Source organism: Muscardinus avellanarius (assembly GCF_963383645.1).
Source record: "Muscardinus avellanarius genome assembly, chromosome: 7".
Taxonomy (NCBI): Eukaryota; Metazoa; Chordata; class Mammalia; order Rodentia; family Gliridae; genus Muscardinus; species Muscardinus avellanarius.
The window spans coordinates 83,071,390-83,093,880 of record NC_137793.1 but is presented as its reverse complement, the minus strand read 5'-3'; the positions used below and the strand labels follow the sequence as shown (position 1 = coordinate 83,093,880).

At 39.4% G+C, this 22,491-nt stretch overlaps 2 protein-coding genes across 2 annotated transcripts in view; both read left to right on the top strand.

Moving 5' to 3' along the window:
• Positions 1–22,491, top strand: part of LOC308265124 (zona pellucida sperm-binding protein 3 receptor-like) — a gene marked incomplete at both ends in the record, with an annotated part of 83,562 nt that overhangs the window by 6,627 nt on the left and 54,444 nt on the right. The gene's annotated exons all lie outside the window — the stretch shown is intronic.
• On the top strand, positions 327–18,851 carry LOC308265554 (C4b-binding protein alpha chain-like; the record flags this gene model as incomplete). The annotated part of the gene is made up of 6 exons (XM_080699341.1): positions 327–345; positions 4,126–4,308; positions 6,502–6,696; positions 16,684–16,851; positions 17,825–18,000; positions 18,678–18,851. 6 exons carry the CDS (start codon positions 327–329, stop codon positions 18,849–18,851), a joined length of 915 nt encoding a protein of 304 aa, XP_080555467.1.

The window sequence follows — 22,491 nt, the reverse complement described above, 5'->3', positions numbered from 1 at the left end:
TTTTAAATATGACTTGACATTGTGTTTGACTTGCCAAAGATATTATTCTTTAGCTTTAAAATCTAATAATTTTACATGTAGCTGCAGTAGAGACCTTGGTCTAAGTTTTTTGCTGCTGTGTGACGTGCAACTTTAATATGTAGATCAAAATGTCATTTCAGTATCATTTGCCTGAAAGAACTTTTAAAATAGCTAGTTTGTTCTCTAATTAAGCATACAGTGATTCCCATTTGCTTTTCATCTATATTTATTGTTTCTTGTTAATGTTTTTATGGTGTTTCATTTTGGTTGATTTTTTAATTCTTGTCCTCTTTCCCCTGTTGTATATGGCTCCCAAGAGTGAAAGTGAGAAGATTTGAGAAGTAAGGTGATGTTGTAGCACTAAACTGTTCCTACTGAAATAACCAGAAACAACACTTCGTTAGAAAAGTGACACTTTCAAGCAATGTAAAAAATGCTTAATTATATTTGTATTTTACTTTATTAATTGATAAAAATTTTTATTAAGTTATTATCCAATAAATTCATGGGGCTGTTAGATTGCTAAAAGTATCATTTACCTTAATGTTTTATTACACTGTAGGTGTATTCTTTGGTGATGATACAATGTGAAATAACACTAGCAATGTCCTTTTCCCTCTCATCATATATACAGAGGGAAGTCAAATAGAAGAAAGCTTACTTTGTTGTTGTTGTTTTGTTTGTTTGTTTCTTTGTTTGTTTTTGCAGTGCTGGGGATGGAACCTAGGGGCATTCTACCCCCAAGATACACCCCCAACTCTGTTTTTTATTCTTTATTTTGAAACAGGATCTCACTGAGTTGCAGGCTGTCCTCGAACTGCAATCCTCTTGTCTCAGCCTCTCAAATGCTGGGATTACAAGCGTGCGCCACCACGCCGGGTGAGTCAAGATATTCTAAATATCTAAGTAGAGATATTAGGGTCATAAAAGGCCCGGCATGCCTGGCGTGGTGGCGCACACTTGTAATCCCCGCACTTGGGAGGCGGAGACAGGAGGATCACGCAGGTTGGAAGCCAGCTGTGCTGGTTTAAGAGACCCAGTTTCCAAATAAAAATATAAAATAGGTCTGGGAGTGTAGCCCAGAGGTAGAAGGGTTTCCAGAAACCCCAGTACCCAGTACCACACAAAAAAAGAATAAAAGAAAAGAAAAAAAAAGGCCCGGTGTGGTGGCACACACTTGTAATCCCCACACTTGGGAAGCAGAGACAGGAGGATGGTGCATGTTTGAAGCCAGCCTTGTTGGCTTAAGAGACCCTGTTTCCAAATAAAAATATAAAATTGGTTTGGGAGGGTAGCCCGGGGGTTTCCAGGAACCCCAGTACCAACAACAACAACAACCAAAAAAATGTCATAAAAATGGGAGTGGTCAAGCCAGGCATGGTGGTGCATGCTTGTAATCCCTGCGCTTGGGAAGCAGAGACAGGAGGATCATGCAGGTTCGAAGCCAGCCATGCTGGTTTAAGAGACCCTCTTTCCAAATAAAAAAAATATATAAAATAGGTCTGGGAGTGTAGAAGGGTTTCCAGGAACCCCAGTACCACACACACACACACACACACACACACACACACACACACACACAAATGGGAGTGGTCAGCTGAGCATGGTGACCCACACTTGTAATCCCAGTACTTGAGTGGCTGAGAGAGGAGGAAGGCAGGTTCCAGACCAGCCTCAGCAGCTTAGCAGGACTCTTAACAACCTAGTAAGTCCTTATTTCAAATCAAAAACATTTTTAAAAAAATGAATGAGAGTATAGCTTGAAGGCAGAATGTACCTGGGTTCAGTCCTTAATAACACACACACACACACACACACACACACACACACACACACACACGCGGGGGTGGTGGTGAACAGATAGTTAATAGTGTGTGAAAGAAAGCCATAATATCTGCAATTCAGAAGGGGATTGCAAGCCAGTTGTCTTGTGAGTTTGGCTTGTATACTCAATCAAAGAAAACTGAGGAGCACACTCAGGTTAGTCCTTTGTTGTTCTGCTTGAACTTTGGACGAGTCCACACCTGACACCAAGTACATGCTCAGTACTGAAGAAGGAAAAACAAATGAGCATGCACACACACCTCATCTCCGTGATGGAATTTCATTAATGGAGTTCTTGCTGGGAAGGAGTAACCAAGAAAACATTATTTTTTCACTTTAATATTAAGTAAAAATTCTATTGGTCCAGACCCCTTTATCAACTTAATTTAGTGTAAGAATATTTACATCAAAATCTTTGATCCTGTCTCATTCAGGTTTATCCTAATTGGCTCAACCACTAGTCATTGTGAGGTCCAAGGTAAAGGAGTTGAATGGAGTGATCCTTTCCCAGTATGTATAAGTAAGTAAAGTTCTTTTTGGCTTGACTATAAACTTAAGCTATTGTTATGTTTTGCCTTAAATTATTAGGGAATAACAGTCCTGTGCACCTCCACTGCCTCTTGAGACCTCCATTCGAATTTGCAGGAATTTTTAATTTGTGATGATGCCCTCTCTCATTCTTTCTTTTCATTCTCTCAGTTGGTGAGTGTAGGTCCCCTCCAGAAATCAGAAATGGGAAAGTCATTGGTGGAGATGAAGATGTCTACACATATGGCTCCTTAGTCACTTATATGTGTGATCCCCAATTCACACTCAGAGGCAATGCCTCCATTTATTGTACCCTGGAAAATAAAACAGGTGTCTGGCGCCCAAGCCCTCCTACCTGTGAAAGTAAGTCGTAATAATGAATTCTGCTTTAAATGAATTTAATGAATTTAATTTTAATAAATTCTGTTTGTCCCCTTTGTTTAAAAGAAAAATAAAGGTGAATTTTTTCAGGAAAGTAAAACAATTCAGAGATAATCTGGTGATCGTACTGACATAGTCATTTATTTGGCCAACAGATACTTACTGCATTCTGTATTAGGATGTAGTCACAAAACAGCACTGATAGCTACGGTTTTGATAAAGTAAGACATTTCTCCTCATTTATTCAGAGTCAACTGTATGTCCAGGAGACAATCTAGGGCACCTGTAGCCTATGTATTAACTTAGTAACCAGCAGCAGTCCAGCCTGCTTTGATCTTATGGAAACTCTATATCAAACTGTGCTTTCAACCTGTTGTGGTGGTACATACCTGTAATCTCAATACTTGGGAGGCTGAGACAGGAGGATTGTATATTCTAAGCCAGTCTCAGTAACTTAGTGAGGCCCTCAGAAACTTAGTGAGACTCTGTTTCGAAATAAAAAATAAAATAGGGCTGGAGATGTAGCTCAAAGGTATAAACCCCTGGGTTTGATCCCCAGTATCACAAAACAAAACAAAGACATCTTCACAATGTGTTTTTACAATCTCCTCAGCAGAGGAAGAGAAAAACGCAAACCATACTCTGGCTATTAAGAACTTTGGCCTAGAAGTGACTACGTATTACTTCATCTCAGCCTTAGAACTAATGATGACTAGGCCCCACTCACTACCTTCAGATTCTTTTGTTCATTCAAGAAATGGGACTGGCCAGGTGTGGTGGTGCATGATTGTAATCCCAGTGCTTGAGAGGCTGAGACAGGAGGATCATGCGAGTTCAAAGCCAGCCTCAGCTGTTTAGTGAGGCTCTCAGCAACTTAGTGAGACCCCATTACCAAATAAAATATAAAATAGGTCTGGGAGTATAGCCTGGAGGTAGAAGGGCACTGGCGACTGGATCTCTGGTGCTCTGGCTGCTTCTTTGTGACCCTCATATTACAGGCCACTGAGCTACAACCCAACTCACCCAAGAAATCAGGCCATTATTTTGGACATGTGGGGAGATTAGCAGATATGTGATTTTTCTGGGTAACATATGGCTAGTTTTTATTGGTAAATTGGTGAATTTATCCATAATTATATAAGGATCAATGTGATGGGACCTCATTTTATTAAGGCTTTTAAAAACTGAAATTGTGTGTATGAATTTATATTTATTTAGTAAATATATATTCATTCAAAATTCTTTTCTCATATTTACATGACCTGTACTTATATCAGACATTTGCACTAGTAAATGGATTAGTAATACCAGTAATATTCTAATTGCCTTTAATCTTTGAAAATCCACTTATCTTTTCCTATGATTCTTTAGAAATCATCTGTCCTACGCCAGATGTTCTACATGGAAATATTGTGTCTGGATTTAGGTCCATCTATTCTTATAAAGACTTTGTTATGTTTGACTGTCAAGAAGGTTATACCCTCAGAGGCAGAAGTATAACCGTTTGTGAAGCTGATAACAACTGGAATCCTTCTCTTCCCACTTGTGAGCCCAGTAAGTACGCACCAGGGAGGAATTTCAATGTCTGGCATCTAAAGGTTTCCAGAAATATTGAAGTGGAAATACTTGTATGCCTAGACTCACTTTGAATTACAGTAAAAGTTTAAGTTTAGATCAGCAATTCCCTTTATTTTATTAATTGTTGGAAATAAGAATGATTTCAGTACAGTCTGCAAGGTCATTATGTAATCACAAAAGGCTGCCATACAGTTGTGCAGGTCATACATCCCAGTCCTAAGGGGAGGCATTCACATTGTAGATATAGTGGATTAGTATATGTACTTCAAAAATTTCCAGCAGTTGGTAGAAAAATTCTTATTCTAAAAAGTCATTATATTATGATAAATTTTTTTTGGTGGTACTGGGGTTCCTGGAAGCCCTTCTACTTCCGGGCTACACTCCCAGACCTATTTTTATACTTTTTTATTTGGAAACAGGGTCTCCTAAAGCCAGCGCGGCTGGTTTCGAACCTGCGCGATCTCCTGTCTCCGCCTCTTAAGAGCTGGGATTACAAGCGTGCGCCACTAGAAAGATAAATAAAATATCCTAGGAAAAGTACCCTTTTCTAAATTGCATAAAAGTATTATATGAACTAGCTATGATTCTGACACTCTGAAATTATAAACATGTCCACATTAAAATAATTTTACATGAAGGGTTAGAGCAGTATTTTTCATAAAAGCAAACCAACCTAAATAATAGGTAAGAAAAAAGTGGTATATTCATACAATTGTATATTATTTGACAATAAAAATGAAATACTCGCCAAGCATGGTGGTGCACACTTGCAATCCCAGTACTTGATAGGCTGAGACAGGAGGATTGCAGGTTCGAGTCCAGCCTCAGCAACTTGTGAGGTCCTCCACAACTTAGTGAGAACCTGTTTCAAAATAAAGAATAAAAATTAGGGCTGGGGGGTATAGCTTGGAGGTAGAATGCCTCTGGGTTCTATCCCCAGTACAGCAAAAATGAAAGAAAGAAGGAAAGAAAGAAAGAAAGAAAGAAAGAAAGAAAGAAAGAAAGAAAGAAAGAGAGAAAGGAAGGAAGGAAGGAAGGAAGGAAGGAAGGAAGGAAGGAAGGAAGGAAGGAAGGAAGGAGAGAGAAAAACATGTACTACAACATAGATGAAAGTTAAAGACATTAAGCTAAGTAAAAGAACACACACACACACACACACAAACACACACACACACACTGCATGATTCTGTTTATTTGAAATGTTAAGAACAGGGATATCTACTGAGAGAAAAAAGTGGATTGGTAGTTTCCAGGATTTGGGAGAAGGTTGAAATCAGGAGTGACTGATAAAAAAATAATTTCTATTTGAGGTGAGAAAATTATCCTGAAACTAGTTAGTGGTGATGGTTGCAGAACTTTGTGAATATCCTAAAAATACATTGTGTTACACTTTTAAAGGGTCTTGCTCTACATGCTATTTCAAATGTTTGAAGTTAAACCTGTAACTCTATAGGTCTTTTATTATATTTCCATATCATATAAATCAACAGCATCAGGAAGGGGGAGGGGTAGGCTTGAAGCTCCGGCAATGCTTGGAGTGTGACTTATCCTTGCCAAGCCTTTTGATGACCAAGTCCCTGGTATTATTTGGATGAGGGGGAATGACTGGTTTATTTTCCCCAGTCAGGAAACAGACAGTTAGATTTGTTTATCTGTGACAGTTTCTGTGCCTTGTTTATTTGGCAAGCCTAATGCTTGAATCAAGAAATGAAACTTCATGTGGGAGGCTGAGACCTGGAGGATCGCGGTTCGTGGCCAGCCTCAGCTACTTAGTGAAGCCCTTTGCAACCCAGTGAGACCCTGTTTCAAAATAAATAATAAATAATAGGGCTGGAGCTGTAGCTCCGAGGTAAAATGCCTCTGGGTTCCATCCACCCAGTAAAAAAGAAATGAAATTTTCTGATGTATATTGAAGAATAAGAAACAATATTATACATGGTTGTCAGGACACATAAAAAGCATGGGAGTAGTGCACTTAGTAAGAACCTCTGGTACTGGATAGTGAGTGAATATCCATATGTGTATTCTCATGTGGTTGACACCTTTGTCACTGTAGGCTAGCTCCTGGTTGCAGGAGCACATGAGACCCCATGATAAGACATGTTCATCAATTACTGTGGCAGCCCTATTAAAGAGTCTTCTTTTCTCATTTTCTTCCTTTATGAGCAGATAGTTGTGTTGGCTTACCAAACATTTCACATGCTTCCTGGGAATTAACCTACTGGCAAACAAGAAAGACGTTGTTTAGGGTGGATACTGTGTTAAGGTACCGCTGTCACGAAGGCTACCAGCCTGCCACAAATGAACCCACAACTGTCACTTGTCAGAGAAATTATAGATGGAGTCCATTTAAAGGGTGTAAGGGTGAGTTTTTCTTTTAGATATTTTTGCATATTAAATGTATAGTATGTGACAGGATTTCTTATCTTAAGCATATAATGTTATCTCTCCAGGTAAGTTTAGAATATCCTACTTCAACCAAATAATGAATTCTTGATCCCAAAAAAGGAGCAGAAACTTCTTAGAATCTGAAGTACTAAGAAATGACTTTTCATTATTCTCATTCAGAATCAAGTGGGAAATGAATGCAGAGGAAAACACGACGTAAGTTAAGTATCAGCTTCATGACTGGCAGAACTAGAATAGAGACTCTGGCTCGATCCTTGCCAGGCTGAGTCCCTTCATACCCCTTCTCTTCACAGCATAAACTTTGAGGACCTCGGCAGAAGAGACATTTGTGAAACAGTCATGAACTCAACCTGCTGCAAGTTGAGTTTGTGTCTCGGCTTCTTGCACCCCTTGAATGAAATCAATGTGATCACGGTGTACATCTTTTTCCTTACTTTTTTCAGTACTGGGGATTGAACCCAGGGGCATTTTGCCTCCGAGCTACGCTCCAGCCTGATTTTTTATTCTTTATTTTGAAACAGGGTCTCACTAAGTTGCGGAGAGACTCACTAAGTAGCTGAGGCTGTCTGTGAACCCGTGATCCTCCTGTCTCAGCCTCCCAAGTTCTGGGATTACAAGTGTGCACCACCATGCCTGGCATGTATGTGTGATCTTTTTAATGACATGCTGAACTCAATTTGCAATTATTTTATTGAGGATTTTTACACTTGTGCTCATTAAGGTATAGAATTTTCTTTTTTTATTATTATGTCTTTATCAGGTTTGGGCATCAGGGTAATACTTTATAAATTGAGTTTGGAAGAGTTTCTTCCCTTTCTATTTTATGGACTAGTTGGAGGAGCATTTGTATTCGTTCTTTTAAAGTCTGGTCTGGTCAAATTTAGTTGTGAATGTGTCTGGTTCTGATTCTGATATGGTTCTGAGCTTTTCTTTGCTGGGAGACGAATACTGTTTCAATCTCATTGTTTATATTGATCTACTTAGACTTTTTATATCCTCTTGGTTCAATTTTGATAGGTCACATATATCTAGAAATTTGTCTATTTCTTTGTATTTTTTCAATTTATTGTCATATAATTTTTCCAAATAGTCCCTAATAATCCTCTGAATTTTAGTGGTAACTGTAGTAGTACCTCCTTTCCTTCTCTAATTTTACTTGGGTCTTGTTTCTCTCTTGGTTCATTTGGTTAAGGATTTGTCATTAAAAAAAAAAAACTCTTTGTTCAATTGAACTTCTGTATTGTTCTTTCAGGTTTTTATTTCATTAATTTTGGCTCTGATTTTTATTATTTCTTCTACTGATTTTGGTTCCCCCCCCCCTAACACCTTGAGATGCATCATTACGATATTTGAAATCTCTGTTTTTCTAATGTAGGCATATATAGCTATAAACTTCCCTCTTATGAACTGCTTTTGCTATGTCCCACAGGTCCTACTAGGTTGTGTTTCCATTTTAATTTGATTCTAGGAATTTTTAAATTTCCTTTACTTTCTTCAATGACTCACTATTTGTTTAAAAGTATACTGTTGCCAGGTGTGGTTGGTGCACGCTTGTAATCCCAGCACTTGGGAGGCTGTGACAGAAGGATCGTGGTTCGAGGACAGCCTCAGCTACTACTTAGTGAGGCCCTTTGCAACTCAGTGAGACCCTGTTTCAAATAAAGAATAAAAAATCGGTCTGGGGGTGTAGCTCAGTGGTAGAATGCCCCTGGGTTCCACTCCCAGTACTGAAAAAAAAAGTTAAAGTATACTGTTCATTCTCTTTGTGATTATATAATTTTTGTAGTTCCTCTTACTATTGATTTCTAATTTAATTTTATTATGGTCTGATAAGATTCAGGAAATTATTTCAAATTCTTTAGATTTTTTAATACTTGCTTTATATCATAAAATATGATCTACTTTGGAGAAAGTTCTATGTACTGATAAAAAGAATGTGTATTCTGCAACTGTTGGGTGAATATTCTGTAGATATCTGTTAAATTCATTTGCTCTCTAGGGTAATTTAATTCTGATGTTTCTTAGTTAAATTTTATCTATTGGTGAGAGTGGTATACTAAAGTCACTATTATTGTTTGGGGGTCTAGCTCTCCCTTTATGTCCTATGGTGTTTGTTGTATAAAATTGTGCACTCAATCATCTGCTGCACATATGTTTAAACTTATTATATCTTCTTGGCAGGCGTGGTGGCTACTACTTAGTGAGACCCTTTGCAACTCAGTGAGACCCCGTTTCAAAAATAAAGAATAAGAAATAGGGCTGGGGATATACCTTGGAGGCAGGATGTCCCTGGGTTCCATCCCTGGTACTGCCAAAAAAATTATTATAATTTATTATTTTGTGTGTGTGGGTCTGGGGATGGAACCCAGGGGCATTCTACCTCAAAGCTACACCCCCTGCCCTATTTTTTATGCTTTATTTAGAAACAGGGTCTCACTAAGTTACGGAACGCCTCACTGAGTAGCTGAGGCTGTCCTCGGACTGCGATCCTCTGATCTTAGCCTCCCGAATGCTGGGATTTATTATATCTTCTTGAAGAGCTATTACATTTATCAATATGTAGTGACCTTTGTCTCTTCTAACATTTGAAGTCTATTTTATCTGATATGAGTATAGCCATTCCTGCTTGCTCCTGAATTCCATTTTTTCAGAATAGCATTCTCTATCTCTTCACACTCAGTATGTGTGTTTCTTTGTTGGTGATGGGAGTTTCTTGCAGAGAGTGAATAGCTGAGTCTTATTTTTTAATCCAATCAGCTTATTTGAATCTTTTAAATGAATAATTTAAACCATTTATTTTCAGAATCGTTACTGAAAGATATATACTAGTTACTGTCAATTGTTTTCTTTTACTTTTGGTTGTTTTGAGAATTCTGTTTTTTTCTTTCTTCCTTATTTTAGAGACTTGATGGTTTACTAGAACAATTATGTTTGATTCTTTTATATTTCTCATTTGTTTAACTACTCTTCTACTCGATTTATTCTTTCTCATGATCTTGTGGTTATGTTTTTCTTGCTCTCTCACCTGGGCGTAGGATTTGTTTGGGTATCTTTTGTAATGCTGGTTTAATGATCATAATTTCTTTTAGTTTATGCTTATCTTGGGAGATCTTTTATTTGTCTTTGAATTGTGAAGGATACCGTTGATGGATATGATAATCTAGGTTGGTAGTTATTTTCTTTCAGGGTTTGAAATAAATTATTTCGTGTCTTCCTGACTTTCAACTGAGTTGAGTTTTTTTGTTTCCAAGATTTCTGTTAGGTTCTCCTTTCAGAATCTCTTTCTTTCATATCCTGCATTGTCTTCCTCAAATAATCCAGCTGCTTCTTTGTATCTTCTTTCAATTCACTGACCATTTTAATAGTCAATCTTTTTAATTCTTTGTCCTCTCATTCACTGCAATATCTTTGGATTCAGTTACTAGGAAGTTATAAGCTTTTGGAAGAAGCATGTTTTCTCATATTTCTTATGTTTCTATTTTGATATTTGTGTATCTGTTGAGATGTTTATTTCTTTCACTTTTATGTAAAGGTCTTCTTAATGAGCTGCCTTCTCTTGAGAACATAATTTGGGATACTGTACAGTGTTGAGTTTAGTTCAAATTAACTTCACATTGTAGCTTCTCTGTGCCTTGCTAAGGCTATGCTTGGTGGTATTTAGTTTTATTTGTATTGTGTCCAAAACTTTCTCTGTCCTACCCAGTTTCTCTATAGGACCCATGTAGTGGGTTACCCCTGCTCTTCAGGCATGTATGATTTGACAGCAGAGAATACAAGGTATACTCTCTGTGATTACTTCTCTGGACTTTTCAGCACTGTGCAAGTCTGAAAGGATTTGGGAGCAGCCTATTCTAGGGCCTCCTATGAATAGGATAGCCACAGCATTTGTATTATTTCTCTGTTGTTGTTGGCAAGGTTGGGGGGATGCCCAATAGTGTATCTTCAGCTCTCCCTCTCTCTGAATGTATGCCTACTTTAGGCTGTGTCATCTGCTGGGGCTTTTGTCTCTTCTGTTCTTTAAGTTGAGCTATCTCTCAAAGTTTAAGCAAGACAAGGTTATGGATGGAATAAAGAACATTTTTTCTCAAGTAGGCTGGGGATATGGCTCAGTAGCAAAGCACCCACCCAACATAGAATGCTGGGTTCACTCCCTAGCACTGCTATTATAGGAGAAACAACCATCAGTGACAACTTAAAAGCAAACCAGATATAGAGACACAATGAAAGCTATTAAAAACAGCACCTGTAGAGTACAGGAAGAGGCAGTAATAATATAGAATAAAGATTTAAACATTAATGAAAGTAACATTCATAATAAAATAAATATAAGCCAGATGTGATGGCTCATGCCCGTAATGCCAGTATTTGAGACACTGAAACAGAGGATCACAGGTTTGAAGGCAGCAGCCTCTGCAACGTAGTGAGACTGTCATCAACCAAGTAAGACCCTGTTTTAAAATAAAAAATAAAAAAGGGCTGGGAGTATAGCTTAGTGTTTGAATGCACTTGGGTTCAATCCTCAATACCACACACACAATAAAATAAATAAATGAATAAATAAATAAATAGAAAGACGGAGGAAAAGAAGGATAGAAATGAAAAGAGAAACAAGGAAAGAAGGAAAGTAGGTAAGTGAAAGGAAAAATAAAAAGATATAAAACGATACAGAAGAACAGAGATAAGTGAAATCTGGTGTGTTGCTGCTGGGCTTCAGCGGAACGGGCCAAACCAGTCAGGGAAATGTGGAGGTTGAGGCCTGCCCCTCCTTGCCCGCTGATACAAAACTGTCCCCAGCAGGACTGTACTCACCTCTGAGGCTTCTGTATTTGCTCTGCTCCCCCATGTAGAAACCACCACTCTCTACTCCTTCTGCCCTGTCAAGCCTATGGAGCAATGGGTTTGTGCTCCCTTGGTCCCAAGACCCTCAGTCAGTGCTCAGGGGTGCAGTAGATGTCTAAGCCACAGAGGTGTATATCCTCTGACTGCTTTTTTTTTTTTTTTTTTTTTTTTTTGTGGTACTGGGGTTCCTGGAAACCCTTCTACCTTTGGGATACACTCCCAGGCCTATTTTTTTTTATACTTTTTTATTTGGAAACAGGGTCTCTTAAGTCAGTGAGGCTGGCTTCAAACCAGTGCAGTCCACCTGTCTCTGCCTCCCAAGTGTGGGGATTACAAGCATGTGCCACCACGCCCGGATCTCTGAATGCTTTTAAACACAGAAAGGTGATCAGACCCAGGGGAGCTGCCCTGGATGGAGACCATGGGAACCACGTGATCTGCCAGTCCCAGCCATGGCGCTCCAGGGCCCAGACCCCACTCAATTCCACATACAGCTGGTCTCACCCCTCGTCACAGGTCCAACGGCCAATGTTAAAAGGAAGCGCCTTCCTCTGCCCTCTGCCCGGCAGGCCGCGTGTCCCACAGCCTGGAGTACTTAGCAGATTTGTGCCATAGTCACTTTCCTGGACCCCCAGTTTTCTCTCAGGGTGGGCACCTGCTGAGCCAGTGAAATGGAGAGGCCCTTAAGTCTTGAAGATAAAAAAAGCTCAGACACTGGGGCCCTTATGAAGATGCTCCCTCTTAGGGTACCATGGGGAAGTGCAGAGAGCCCCAGCCTGCTTGCAAAACCCAAGTCTCCCTTCTGCTCAGACCCAATGTTTGCCTGAGGCTGAACTCTGCACACTCTCTCCCTGTACCCCACCAATGGAGCTACCTCCTCCCTCCTGCCAGCACCACTAAGTGCTCAATGTTGGGTCTTCTAGAGTCCCTGAATCTGAACCGCTGCACTCCACCACTTTCTCCCAACACCCCTCCTCCACTTCAACATGTGCTACACACTTGTTTTGGTTTGGTGTCTTGGAGCAGCAGGCAAGTGCTGAGTGCCTTTAATTCCACCTCCTCCTCTCTCCTGGCTCATGCCTCTTGAGCCAGGAGACAGAGCTAGGTTTTTTCACCTTCCTCTTGAAGATGGATCTGGACTCCTAATCCAGTATTCTTACCTCAGAAGGAAGGAGACTTCCTCCAGTTTCATTGGTAGGAAAAGTGACTCCTTTGCTTGAGAGAACCAGAGAAGAATGCAAGTAGGACAGGTGAATTCTAGTTTATAGATCTCAGTGAAACTGGCAAGAAAGGGAGAAAGTGCTTTCCTCTAGCCATATAACAGAACTATGTCAAGGATGAACACACTGAGAGCCTGAGTACACGGAATCTTATGCTGCAGACTAGTATTTGAAAAACATGTGAAGCCAGGCGTGGTGGCATACACTTGTGATCCCAGTACTTGGGAGGCTGAGACAGGAGGATTGCAGGTTCATGGCCAGCCTCAGCTATTTAGTGAGGCCCTCTACAACTCAGTGAGACCCTGTTTCAAAATAAAGAATAAAAAATTGGGCTGGAGGTATAGTTTGGAGGTAGAATGCCCCTGGGCTCCATCCCTAGTACTGGGGGGAAAAAAAAGAAGAAAAAAGAAAAAGAAAGTAGAGAAAAGAAAAGGAAAAGAAAAATATGTGAAATTCACAGATAAGGAAAAGTGGTAGTGTAGATCAACCTATCAGGAGATCATATTTATTTATTTATTTATTTACATTTATTTATTTATTTTGTGATACTGGGGATTAATTTCAGGGACTTGTGTTTTGAGCTACACCCCCAGTCCTGTTATTTATTCTTTATTTTGAAACAGGGTCTCACTAAATTATAGAAGGCCTCACTAAGTAGTTGAGATTGACCATGAACCTGTGATCTTCCTGTCTCAGCCTCCCAAGTACGGGGACTACAGGTGGGTGCTACCATACCTGGCTTATTTATTTCATATTAAAACTTAACAAAGTTTAATCAGTTATTAATGCTCATGTTTGGGAAAATAGAATGAAACATTTTTAATAAAAAAGCTGAAACTAAAATTTATCTAGCAAAATGCTTTGCCACCACTTACATAAAAGGTATTTCTTATAGATATTTTAAAACTTGCTTTTTAGTTATATTTATTTTACTCCCAGTAGTCTTATTGATTTAATTATTTGATATAGGCTATTTTAGCAATTTAAAAAGCAGAGTGAAGTGGTACTTTTTCAAATTGTTAACACCTGATTAAATATAAATTTAGACTCATAAATTTAAACACCTATTTAAGTGTTTTCTACAGTAAAATGTATATATAAATATTGTTACAATTTAAAATCCATGTGTATGTTGAGTATTCTTATTATATTTTATTAATAGCTGAACACTTAAAGTAGTCTAGTGTGCCTATAAGACTCCATCAAGCAAGCCCCTTATATAGAGAATATTTTATTCTATCCTGATGCTTTATCTAACATCAGGCAATATTTCATCTTAAAGTATTTCTAGTAGTGAATGAAAAGTTATAGACGTATATCAGCTCTTACAGGTTCAAAATGAGGGAATTTGAATTGCTGTTTCTCTAAATTTTGCATCATGAAAAAAAAATCCTGGCCAAAAGCAATAATTTAAATTTATTTCTATGTGTTAGCTGCCAGATAGATATAAAGTTTTGTTGAGAACTTTTTTTTCCTTGTGACTGGAGAATTGTAAGATAGTAGAGAGCTTAATCATGATGGAACCCCAATGATGTCATAAATAAATGAATGCTCTTGGACAATTTTGAAAATTGACATTTTCCCATAGGTTCCTTCCAGCCTCTTCTTTGGAGGCTCTTAATGAAAATGCTTAGTTGGAGGGAAATGGCTGAGTTTGAGTTCTTTAGTACCCAGGGACAGGGAATAGACTTTGAGTGTTTGGGGTCTCCTTCTGTTTTCCCAGCCTTTCTTCAGTGGTGAAATGGTCCAAAGGTAGAAATAAAATCATTAGACATAGGAGCCTCTTCATGGTGATTTTACTAACCATTATCCTCACTTTTTATTTTTTAGAGGTATGTTGCCCAACACCAGAGCTGATGAATGGTAGAATCACTTCACTTAAAAAAAAACATACGGACAGTGGTTGTGCTTATTTCTATGAAGACGTACTTTCGTATACGTGCAATAATAAAAAGGAAGTTCTTTCAGCTATGTGCCAATCAGATGGTACATGGGGTCCTCAAAGACCATTTTGTGATCAAAGTAAGAGCTTAAATAATTATGCTACTTAGAGAATTTCTTTATATCAGTGGGATGGAGATTATTAGGAGAAGATTTAACGTTAGGTAAAAGAATTAAATACCCTGCGTGATTCTTGTAGTAGATACAGCCTTCCCTCTCTTCTCCCCATGGCTTATTCCTGCTCTCTTGTTCTTCTACATTTCCTCTTCTTTTTTGAATCAGTGAAAATATATTGCATCTGAGAGGTAAGATGAACGTTTTATAATTTGCAAAATAAGACCTGCCTAAATTTTTTATACCTTACTTTCTGAACTTTCTTCTTTCTTCCCTTCTCTCTCTTTTTCCCTCTTTCCCTGCCTTCCTTCCTTCCTGTCATATATCTATCTTTTTCTTTCTTCCTGTGGTACTAGGTGTTAAGCCCATGGGCATTCTACCTTCAAGCTATACCACCAACCCTTTTTTATGTTTTGTTTTGAAACAGTGTCTTCTTAGGTTGCTGAGAGTCTTGCTAAATTGCTGAAGCCAATCTCAAACCTGTGATCCCCCTGTCTTAGCCTCCCAAGTACTGGGATTACAGATGTGTGTCACCATGACCATGCCTGGCTTTTCTTTTTCAAACAGCAATCTTCTAGTAAGCTCTCCAGTCAGTCTGCCACTCCAATGTAAAATGCCTTCCTCTCCCCAGTCAAGAAGTACTCCAGTGCTGAAAACTGCTTCTTTTTTTTTTTTTTTTTTTTTTTTTTTTTTTTTTTTGCGGGTCTGGAGATGGAACCAAGGCATTTGACCTTCGAACTATACCCCCTGCCCTATTTTTTATTCTTTATTTTGAAACAGGGTCTCAGTAAGTTGCAGAGGGCCTCACTAAGTAGCTGAGACTGTCCGCGAACCACGATTCTCTGGTCTCAGCCTCCCAAATGCTGGGATTACAAGCGTGCACCACCATGCCCAGCTTGCTTTATCTATTGATTACTAGGACCAATTACCCCTGTCACGATTTTGATTCCTCATCTTTCCAATTACCCCTGTCACGATTTTGATTCCTCATCTTTCCTTCTGGCTAAGAAGCCAAAGAAGCCTAGAGTGGCCAGCCATTAGTTAATTCCTTTCTCCCTATTACAAATGTTTCCACTTTGCCAATCAGGGCTTTTAGACCTATATAGGTCAGAGTTTCAGGGATGAGAAGCACCTGTTCCCCAAGCAAGTGGTTCATTTAGAGTGATGCTTCCATGTCTTGGTTTCTAGATACATTCATGTGTTTTACTGGGAACCTAGAGCCATATAAAGTTTGATTTTGGGTTCAAAGTAAATATTGCATTGTGGAAGATAGTGCCAGTCATTAAGTATTGCCTCTCAGGATATTCCACTGTTCTAACAGATCCGTAGGGGAGACAGAGTATATAGTTTGACTAGTTAATTCTGTGACTATTATTCTAAGACCATATTTTTGTTACTCTTGTATTGCCATGAGTGGGTCTTCCAGTTGGATGTATGGGAGGCTAAAGATGCCTCTACTCACTAAGTTCTCAAGTGGAATCTTTGGCTGGGTCTAGGAACCAAAGTGACACAAGGCAAATCAAAAGGAGAAAAACATGTAAGTTTAATTAGTTTTTACATGTGCATGGAGATTCTCACAAGAGTGAAGACCTGGGGAACTTTTATAACAAAATAAAGCCTAAAGGCTTATAGCTATAGCCTTTCTAGTTTCCCAGCCCAAGGTTTGCAGGGGCGGTCCACAAGTGCACGAGTTTGGCTAAGTGATTCTAGTGGCAGAGAAGATAGAAGGATGAAGTGAAGCCTTCCACAAACCACACAAATTCTGGGATGTGCTATTTTACACATTCTACAAACTCACACTCTCTCACTTTTATGTCTCACCATCAAGGTTGCAATCTCCCTCCTATCGTTGCCCATGGACATCACAAAGTTAGCTCATACGGTGTCTTGCAAACTGAGATTAAGTATGAATGTGACGAGGGATACCAAATGGTCGGACAGGCCACACTCTCCTGCAGATTTTCACAGTGGTCATCTGCAGCCCCTCAGTGCAAAGGTAAATCTGCTTCTTTCTCGGTCCACGACAAGCCCTGGGAACTGTCACAAGAGGATCTAGAGCAAAGTTCTTCCCTGCCAGAAGCAGCACAAAGACATTTTATTGCATTGGTACCTGTGTAGAAAACACAAAAAATGTATGCAAACAATTCCTCTCATCCATTTCTTTCTCACCTGTCACATAACTCAGCCTTCTTGAGGCAGACCCTAATTTCAGTTTCTTTGTCTATTTCCTGATATATTCTAGAACATCACATTTAATGAGTGAACACATGGGCCTGTGCAAAATCTTCGAAGAAACATGTTCAAGTGTGAGTGTAGGCTCTCCTGGGCTAATTCAAAACTTCATGCATTGATAGGTGTCTCCATCAGAGTTGTGTGCAGTGTAGCACCTGTTGCATTGCAGAGGTATATTTGGAGGGGAATGCTAGTGCCAACTATTGCAAACACTAAGGGCCAAGTTTGGGTCTGATTTTTATATGCATGCACAACAGTACCACTATATTAACAATAATTCAAGACTAATTTGGCATCGTCATCTCTGTAGCACACAGGAAGATAACAGCCTAGAGAGAAAACTCAGTGCCTACAATCTTGAAACTACCTAGTCTATGAATGAGAGTCCCTTTGTTAGCTGGTCATCTGGGGTCACATACCCTTTTTAAAAATATTCTGTTGTGTTATTGAAAGATATAAACCATGACAATTTCTTACCTCCTTGTGTCTCAACTTTTGTCTAGATAATTGGAAATAATGATGTAACTCACCTTATAGGACTATTATAAAAGTCAAGATAGTCTTGTAAAGTGCTTAGGCCATCATGTTCAAGAAAAAATGTTAACCAATATACCTGTTATGAAAATAGAAGAAAAGACATAATAAGCAGCACCTAAATTTAATTCATTCTTATTTTCTAGATTATTATGTCTTTTTTTTAAGATTTACAGATTGTCTAATATATGTTTCCATTACAGCTCTGTGTCTGAAACCAGAGATAAAACATGGAAAACTATCTTTGAATAAGGCTCAATATGTGGAATCAGAAAACATCACCATCCATTGTGACTCTGGCTTTGGAGTAGTGGGTCCTCAAAGTATCATGTGTTCAGAGAACAGAACCTGGTACCCAAAGGTACCAAAGTGTGCATGGGTAAGTGGCATAATTCAAGGATGCTCTGTGCTGCAACATCCTAAAAATATGGCCCCTACCAATTTTATTTTCATCCAGTAATGGAAACATGTGACTTGCCACAAATGATTTCAAAATCACTAAAATCCTCTCTTTCTCTCAATCTCTCTCTCTCTCTCTCTCTCTCTCTCTCTCTCTCTCTCTCTCTCTCTCTCTCTCTCTCTCAATGAAGCATGCTGCTTAGGGGTAGCAAATTTTCCTATTCTCACTTGAAAAGGGGAAAAAACTGAGCCCTGTAGGGAGCTGCTACTTTCTCTATCTCTTCTCTCCTTTACAGAGAACTCTGTAGGGAGGAACATTGCCTCTCTGATTTGATTTCCCTATACATGCACAGAGTGGGTCAGACTACTAACTGTACTTTTCTAGACCATGTAGAATACTATTGTCCAATGTATGGGTGGTCAGCAGAAACACTCCCTCTCAGTGAAGTCATTCTGGGCACCTGTCTTAGAACAGACATAGTAAGTCTGTGGATAACTTTGGAAGCGCATCAGCATAAAATCTGATTTTCTGTGATCAACCACCAGTCTGAAACTGGTTTTCATTCTGACCCATAGCCCTGCCATCTGCTGGATGCATCTCCCCCATGAATTGTAGAGAAGATGCTCCACCACTCCCACCACCTCTATCTCTTTCAGGAGGTCCCTGAAGGCTGTGAGAAAGTATTTGCAAGCAGAAAACTCATGCAGTGTCTCCCAAGCCCAGAAGAGGTGAAAACAGCCCTGGAGGTGTACAAGCTGTCTCTGGAGATTGAACTACTGGAACTACAGAGAGACAAGGCAAGAAAGTTGATTCCAGCATCATCTTTGTAATTTTTTTCCCCAAGAAGGAGAAAAGCATGCTGGCTGGCTTGCTGCCTTCAATTCCATATAGATCATTTTGGTTTCGAAACCCTTTTTTGTCACTAGCACCAATGTCTATAGTAATAAATATCTAGAAAGAAAAACTGGTTAAAGTCTAAGGCTTTGAAATTATAGAATCACCAATCATCTTGTGGCCCATCATTTTGCTTTTCTGAATGCAAAGTGCACTTATTTTTTAATTAAAATTTTACATGTCAAAATATATTTTATCTTTCTGGCCAATTAGTATTCAATGGAATGAATGTCCTAACCAAACTCATTACATAAAATCAATACATTTTTTTTATGTCAGAATATATACTCGTGCTCACACTAACATGTTCCTAGAATCCATAGTTCCACATGCACACATCACTCAAGTGGTCAGAGTTCACATTAAATGTCAGCCCCACCAACCCCTGTCCATTCCCACCCACTGGAGAGGAGAAGTCAAGCTCTCCTCTCTGACCTCCTCTGGTCATAAACTTGTGCGCATATGGCCTCTTTCACTCCTGACGCATCTCGGCTATTGCCTTCAGTTAGTTTGTGAACCTAGAAATGTTCCCCAAGCTCATGTGTTAGGCAGCGCAACATCATTCAGAGGTTCAGTGTTGTTCACCAGCGCTCCACTGTTGTCAGTGGGCAGATCCATTTGATGGTTCAGTAATTTGAATGAACTACTTGGAGGTAGTAAAAAATAGTAGGCAGTAGGGCATGGTTGGAAAAAGTAAGTCATTGGGGTGGTGGTCTTGGGGACTATAATTGTTCTTGGACCTTTCCTCTCTCTGTCTCTGATTATTTGCTTCCCAGCTGCCATGAGCTGAGCATCTTTCCTCCTTCGTGTCCTTCCACCCCGATGCCTTAACTTAGGCTCAGAGCAATGGAGCCAGACAACCAGGACTGAAACATCTGAAACTGTGAGCCAAAATAAACTTTTCTGCCGAGCACAGTAGTGCATGCCTATAGTCCCAGTACTTGGGAAGCTGAGAAAGAAGGATTGCAGACTTGAGGCCAGCCTCAGCAATATAGTGAGACCCTGGTTTCAAAATAAAAAAAAAATATATAAAATAGACTGGGGATGTAGCTCAGAGGTAGGACACCCCAAGTTCAATACTCAGTATCAGAAAAATTTTTAATACAAAAATAAACTTTGCTGGGCTTGGTGGCACATGCTTGTAATCTCAGTACTTGGGAGACTGAGACAGGAGGACCACAGGTTCTCAGCCAGCCTCAGCTACTTAGCGAGGCCCTCTGCAACTTAGTGAGGCCCTATTTCAAAATAAAGAATAAAAATAGGTTTAGGGGTATAGCTTGGAGGTAGAATGCCCCTGGGTTCTATCCCCAGTACCACAATAAATAAATAAAATAACCTTTTTCTCCTCTAAGTTGTTTTTCTCAGATATCTATAACCGTGATAAAAAAAGCTAAGAGCTAAGAGATCTCCCATTGCAGATATTTATATTTGTGTCTGATCTCTTGTTTTCAACTCCTTCACTGATTAAAGTGAAGCCCACAAGTCAGCCACCTACAAGTCTTCCTAAGTCTTGCATCTGACTTGGTCACCATCTTCCTTAGTAGTAAACGAATCCAACTCTGAGTTGCCCTCCTGAGGATGAGGATTTCTGATGCCCTTCTGTGGATGTGAAGATCTGCTCCAGCAGCACTGGCTCCCAGGCCAAGGGACCCATGCTGGGGCCAGCAGAGCAGGCTCTGAGTTCAGGATCAGTCAGCCTTAGGAAGAGGCACTGGTAGCCGCTGTCACCCACTGGGGCTGAGTGCAGCAACCTCCAGAATGGGCCAAGGGTATGGGACAGGGCACAGAGAGCATCCTCTGTTTCACCTCTTCTGTATGGTCTTATGGGTTGACACATGGTCTATCCTCCATGGTCTCCACACACAGATCTGACTTCTCCCATCAGATCCTGACCCACTCCATCTTTTGTTCACTTTTGCAGAGTGAGCTGTGTAGTTTCTCATCTTCCATGGTGCTCTGGGCTTATGCCCATATCTCTTGTTACCCAATTCTCACAAATTAATATATATATATATATATATATATATATATATATATATATATATACCAAACCTGTCTGAAAAACAAAATTTACAAGTAAGAAAAACAATCTGCTATAATACAATGCTCTCTTGCCCTCTTTATTCCCTAAGCATGAGGATGTACTAGGAGCCCCAGTGGTGCCTAGACATTCTGCAAATGGGTTTCTCCTCTTTGGTTCTCATTGTTTTGATTCCTTGTGAGGTATAAACTTCACTTACTCAACATTTTTCACCAAAAATATGACCTCAGAAAGTTTTAGAAATATGGGTTAGAAAAGTCCTCTGAGAAGAAAATGCAAGAGAAGGGATGATGTGTTCAATCAACTGCTCCTTGATGGTTTGAATGAGAGGAAAGGAGAGAGCCTGGACATTTTACACTGAATGTTTTAAACAAAGTTTAGAGCACACACACAAAATAATTACCACTGGCTTATCATAATGTGGCCAGATGTGTCACACACAAAAAAGCAGAACTGTCTGCACAGGCTCATTGTAGTACAATTGTTAGCAATAGATGCCCATGTTATTTATGTTATTTATGTCCCTGTATTGCTTCTCTTTATCTCCTTTAAAAGTCCGCAGGGGCTGGAGGAAGAGGATATTGGCCAGTTCTGTGGGGTTGAATGTGGATAAATATCTGGCACCTGCTGTTTTGCTGACTTGTTTTTGTTAACTCTTGCTCATCTGCTGCCACACAAAGAAAGACTACACCCCCATCTCTTTCTTCTTGGCACCAAATATTATTTAGAAAAATTTCCTTCATCAAATAGTGATTTTTAACAGGTAACTTTATAACTCAGTTATATGCTGAGTTTCCCATTTCATTATCCTTTATATTATTTATATAGCCAGTCATGGTGGTACATGCCTGTAATCCCAGCAGTTGGGAGGCTGAAACAGGAGGATCACAGGTTCAAGGAGAGTCTCAGCGATTTAGTGAGACTCTCAACAACCTCATAAGACCCTTTTCAAAACCACAAAATAAAAAACGCTTGAGGTATAGCTCAGAAGTAGAATGTCACTGGATTCAATTCCCAGTGCCCCCCAAATATATTTATATGTAGCTCAGAAGTAGAATGTCACTGGATTCAATTCCCAGTGCCCCCCAAATATATTTATATGTGTGTACATATATATTTTATATTTTAATACATACATATATTTTAATGTCATATTATATTATAGTATAGTCCATGTTTTTTCCAGAGCAGAATAAAACCCTAGTTTTATTTATTTATTTACTTGTTTGTTTATTTTTGTGTGTATGGTGTTGGGAATTGAACCCAGAGGCATTCTACCTCTGAGCTACACCCCTAGCCCGATTTTTTATTCTTTACTTTGGAACAGGGTCTCACTAAGTTGCAGAGGCCCTCACTAAGTAGCTGAGGCTTGCCAAGAACCCTGATACTCCTGTATCAGCCTCCCAAGTACTGGGATTACAAGCATGTGTCACCACACCCAGCTGCTTTTTTATTTTTTATGTGCTTTATTGGTGCATTATAGTCTCACATCATAATTAAACCATATTGACAATGACGTAATTGTACACAGGACT